We start from the raw sequence: 5,518 nt of genomic DNA, 5'->3' as shown, positions 1-5,518 counted from the left end.
TATATATATATATGAACAGAACATCATTCAGCCAGAAGAAAGAAGGAAATCCTGCCAATTGTGATGACATGGATGGACTTTGAGGGCATTATCCTAAGTGAAGTAAGTCAGACAGAGAAAGAAAATACGGTATGATCACTTGTATGTATAATCTAAAAACAAACTTTGAGATTGGTGGTAAACACAGGCAGAGAGAGTATGGGCAGTGGGAAAATTGGATGAAGGTGGTCCAAAGGTACAAAGTTCCAGTTATAAGATAAATAAGTACTGGGATATAACATACAACGTGATATCTATAGTTAACACTGCTGTATGGTAGATGTGAAAGTTGCTAAGAGTAAATCGTGAGAGTTCTTCTCCCAAGGAAAAAGACTTTTTTTTTTTTCTATATGAGATGATGGATGTAAACTAAATTTACTGTGGTAATCATTTCACAATATATAAGTCAAATCATTGTGCTATACACCTTAAACTTATCCAGTGCTGTGTGTCGATTATATGTCAATTACATTTCAATAAAACTGGAAAAACTTCTGAAATAAAAAGTTATTAATAAGAGTAGAACCACAGGGAAAAAGAGAACTCATCCAAGAAGGAATCCTATCTAACCTTGAGCAAGTCCTAGGGCCCTGTAATTTTGATTAGGTAATAACCAAGCATGCCTTTCTTTCTTGCTGGCTTTGCAGTAAATACCCTGTCTGATGTGTGAGCCCTCTTGTCTGTTTTTGAGGGCATTAACTCTGAGTATCTGTGCACTTCTCTGATTCAAGTTGGACCTTTCGTTCTCCCAGGAGCACTCATACCTCGGTGTAATGAGGAGGGCTATTACAAAGCCACACAGTGCCACGGTGGCACAGGGCAGTGCTGGTGTGTGGATAAATACGGGAACGAGCTAGCTGGCTCCAGGAAACAGGGTGCTGTGAGCTGTGGTGAGTAAGGCCTGCTGCATCAGCCCCCAATGACCTCTGGTGACTTAGAGGTACTCACTGTATGAGGATCTGGGCAGAAGAATTTGTAGAGGTCGTTATGGTCTACAGTGAGTGAGTTTACAATGGAGATAAAGTAACCCTGAAATCACATGAGATAATGCATAGCTAGTTTTCCGAGTGCCAGGAGCTCACTATGGCTAATGAACTGGACAACCGTTTTTGACAGTCAGAAACGGTTGCAGGCAAAGAGTGACTCAGATAGACCTCCCAAAAAGGTAGAAACATCTCAAGAATTCTGGGGCTCATATCAGAATAAGGCTTGTGGTCCATGCCAGGTAGACAGGGAGGCTCTCATGTTCAGAAGGTAAATTGCATGATTTTGCCCTACAGTTAAGGAAGTCGTGAGGCATAAGCAGAACCTAACCTCAGATCTTTTCTTCCTTCTTAATGTTTCAGAAGAGGAGCAGGAAACTTCAGGGGATTTTGGCAGTGGCGGCTCTGTGGTCCTGCTGGATGACCTAGAGGATGAATGGGAGCTGGGACCAAAGGACAAAGTGGGGAAGCTGCGGGTGCATGCCCGAGCAGCGACGGAGGACGATGAGGACGAGGGCGACGAGAAAGAGGACGAGGTCGGGTACATATGGTAGTTCCCACGAGGAGGAGGACACGAGGTTCGCACAACACTGCAAGTCACTTCCTGTTCCTGCATTTGTATCTAAGACTCCACGGCACATGGCCTCTTCTCCATTGTTGCCCTCTCTACCCAACCTAAGGTTCGGAAGACAACTCCTTGTTCCCGGAGCATTCTGATTTTGCATACGGCGTGTGGGAAAAAGGGTGTTGTGTTTTGTTTTTTAGACAGGGGAAGGCTGGCTGAATTAGAGCCTCCTTCCCTCCTGTGAGTTTTTTGCAACAAGCATGTGATTTATGTGGCATTCTGACAGTGCAGGGAGCCCCTACCCTCAAACGTCAAAGACCCTTTGCGATCACCGACACTGGTGGTTAGTACAGCATGGTTCCCAGCCTTACCGTGTCTAAGTGCTTTTCTTGTGTCCTGTAGATGTTGTGGAAAACACACTGCACTGTACCTTGTTCCCACTGCCCCCCACCACCCCTGGTGTCTATTATTACAAATCAGTTTTTCACATTACTCAATCTGGCTTCCTACAAACAACAGCCTTAATTCAGTCAAGAGTCCCTTTGGGGAACTGATCTCCTTTATTAGAAAAGGTGTCTGGATGCTTCTCTCTGTACGTACATAAACATGGAAGTACGTACAGAAGAGACTATACACACCTCTCAGAAAAAAAGGGTTTGGGTATCTATTAAAAACTCATTTGAAAAACAATTACACATTTGTCAGCTTGTCCAGACCTGGATCATCATTTCTGGAATAGGAAATGTGTATCAAAGTCCTTTTTTGCACTAACAGTTGGCACTTGTAGCCTGCAGACTGAGGAGGCTGCTTCTGTCTGCGGCAGCAGAGTTACTGGAAGCCTCTTTGATTTGGATAAGCCTCTGTCTGCCTAAATTGCTTTCCTCGCAGAAGCCATGCGACTCCCACGCGGGCAGCTTCACAAGCCATCTCTCTCATTTCAGCTCAAGCGCCCCTGGGGCTTGCAGCAGTCCTGTCTGCGGCAGGCCCCTCCCTTCCTACCTACTCAAGGGCTTTTTCTAAGGCATGTACACATACCCTCTGCTCTCTGAGAAGACAGTCCCTCGCTGTTCCTTAGCAGAAGAAAATTCAGCATTCTTAACTCAATGTTTCAGTTTTGCCGCTCTCTAGCCACACATCATGATGAGGCTATAAAAGCTCTACAGATTTTTGATCGCTCATCATTTGTAAAGAGTCTCAGATGGAGGCCTAGAAAGAACTCCACGACGGCACATGGGAAGCTAGGGCTAGATTTTTAAGAGCTAGTCCTGCCCTTATCCCCTCTCCGACACAAGTGTCAAGGTACTAATGAAGAAAGCCCTTTATCATTGCGTTTCTTTTCCCTAAGTTAACTCATGATTAGAGTCTATCTCCAAATTTGGTAGGGTCATCATCTCTAGAGTCTTTAGGATTTCTCCCCCTATCAAGCTGTACCTGTACAAGTACCAAAGAGTAGTCTTCAAAGTGGCCCCCATTTAGCTCAGTACAGGGCCTTAAGCTCCTGCCCCACCCGGTTTCCACCCACAAGGACGCCCTCATCAGCCAGCCAGCAAGGATCTCTTGCCCACACTTGTTTTTCTTCCCTTCCTGCACTCCAGCTAGTCCACAAGGAGACCACATAAACTCAGGCGAAAAATATACCCAGCCAAACCATGATTACAGCAGCAGCTGACCAGCCCCCGCTCCAAACTGACCATTTGTTTATACTTTACCAGCCCACCTCAAACTAGTATTTTCCAATCCCTGCATTGGCCAGACCCAGTGGCATTATCCCTGGACTTGGCTAAGATGGGACATGAACTTACTCGATATGGCAAACTCATTTGGCCTGATAGAATGAGTACAGCCAGGACCCTAGGTATTGGGTGACCATAGGAAAGCTCTGTATTGGGATCTCAACTCCTTCACCTCTGTTTCAGTTTTTGTTTTTGTTTTTTTCTCACTTGAACAAAACTCTGAGATGATAATTTAGAAAACAGGTGCTTAATTGCAGCTAAATTACAATCGAATGTATAAAAGAATCGAGACGTATTTTTTAAATCTCAGTTTAGACCATCAAAGAAAACCATCTCCTCTGAGCTTGGAAAAATGCACAAGAGAACAAATTAAAATCGACAAATCGATTTCACTTAGAGAAACTTCTAGGAACAGAGTGAACCACACTGATTTTAATTTGCCTAATTATCTTATGACAAGTGTCAAATTAAGATGACACTTAAAGATCCTTAGCATTAACTTAATGATGGAGAAGAGCGCTCACTAGTCAATTCCCAGGAAGGTAATGAGATGCTCATTTTCAGAGACATTCCGAGAAGGTATTTTGATTCATTAAAATATTAAATAAAAAGCCCTCCTAAGACTGGAACCCCAAATCAATGGAGCAACATTAACGCCACTTTTCATGCCTCGCTTTGGCAAGACAGCATTAGATTTTTTTAAAGGTACTTTGCATAAGTAGTAAAGATTTGATATTTTAGTTACCTCATCCTTAGAAGAAGAATTTTTGCTTTCCTCTTTTTTGGCAGGAGCCCTTTAGCTAGTGATGGCGTATACACAAAAATCTTGATTAAAAAAAAAATAGTACTGTGATAATCGTTCCCTTGTTGGAGACAGATATGGAGTTGAAACTTCACTGGCTCATTTTTGGAACCTCCTTAGTAAATAGTTATATTCTTATTCCATAAATGGTTCTTTTATTTGATACCATTTCCTTGGCATCTAGGTTAAGCCCCAGAATTTTCTTCCACAATGGTTAGTTGTCTAACATATTACTGTCTTTTTGTTTCCGTGAACATTCTAGGCATGGGAATACCTTCACACTGAATTCGAGATATTATATCAGGTCCTCCTCCTTTATGCCCATTTTCCCATGCCCAGCGGTGAATGACAGCGTGTCTGTCCAGGTCTGCCCCTCTCCTCTTCACGGGATGCCATCTACAGTTTCGTTTAGTTTTTACCTTGACCACACTGTATACAGTAACATCCAAGAGCCCTTTCTACAGTGGGTGGTTTTGGTCTTTTTATACCTTTTTCTCAAAGTCACTGATGTTTGTCTCTGTTCAATGTGTAGTATTGTAATGAGAGCCCTCCAAATCCTGAGTGTCAGTTTGTTGTCCCTATTGTAGATGAAATCGCGAAGTAGAACAACCTAGTAAATTCTGAATGCTTTCCCACATAGACTTATCTGGAATGTGAACACGACTCTTTGGTTAATAGTAAATGCTTAACTGTAGTCCTGGGTAGGTGCATTTCTGTCTGTCCCAGTAAATTTTAATTTGTCTGCAACAACTGAGTGTGTGTCATTTGTTAGTTTGCACAAGCACTCGCCAGGCCATGTCCACACGTGACCTCTGGAGAAGAGTATGGGCCGGTCGAGGGGATCACCAACACAGGGCCCTCTGTGAGGCCGACCTGCTGGTGCTCCAGCCTGTCCTGACCCCTCTCAGCACACCCTGGCACATCCATGCCCTGTGCCCCCTCAGCCTAGAACCTTCTCACCCGACCCCTCTTTCTGCCACGTTCTCCTCTCTCAAGCCACGACTTTCTTACTTAGTCCTTATCCATCAGGTTTCACTGTGGTCATCCTGTTTGCAACCTTAAGCTCTTTCAATTCTTCTTCTTCCTTCCCTCCCCAGTCATTCTCCAATTCTCTTGGGAAAAACAAAAAAACAGAAAAAAAACTCCTTTACAGGGACTCTGAGATGTCCTCAGTTTATGGCTGAACACACCAGATGCTTGTCAAACATCAGAGAACACCCAAATTGCAACAGGAATTATTTCCTTTCCACCTTTATCCACATTAAAGCCAGGGTATCTATGACTTAATTATACCCTGAGTGAGTAATTTCACCACCAACCGAGGTAGAAACTATCTTATGAATAATTCTAATTCTTTACCCAATGGACTGCATCTTACAGACAATTTACAGATTGA

The 5,518-nt window shown here is 43.4% G+C and overlaps 1 protein-coding gene across 2 annotated transcripts in view; it reads left to right on the top strand.

The window, feature by feature from the left end:
* SPOCK1 (SPARC (osteonectin), cwcv and kazal like domains proteoglycan 1) overlaps nt 1–4,869 on the top strand; it is a 537,444-nt gene extending 532,575 nt beyond the window's left edge. For both annotated transcript variants that reach the window (XM_024752469.1, XM_024752470.1), the window contains 2 exons: nt 792–929; nt 1,386–4,869. In XM_024752469.1, coding sequence (XP_024608237.1) covers nt 792–929; nt 1,386–1,576 — 329 coding nt within the window. In that variant the 3' untranslated portion in view covers nt 1,577–4,869. The remainder of the gene's footprint in view (nt 1–791; nt 930–1,385) is intronic.
* The last annotated feature ends 649 nt before the right edge of the window (nt 4,870–5,518 follow it).

This window comes from Neophocaena asiaeorientalis, unplaced genomic scaffold (genome assembly GCF_003031525.2).
Source record: "Neophocaena asiaeorientalis asiaeorientalis breed wild unplaced genomic scaffold, Neophocaena_asiaeorientalis_V1.1 scaffold204, whole genome shotgun sequence".
Lineage (NCBI taxonomy): Eukaryota > Metazoa > Chordata > Mammalia > Artiodactyla > Phocoenidae > Neophocaena > Neophocaena asiaeorientalis.
The sequence above is the reverse complement of the archived record's forward strand: the minus strand, read 5'-3'. Positions and strand labels throughout refer to the sequence as shown.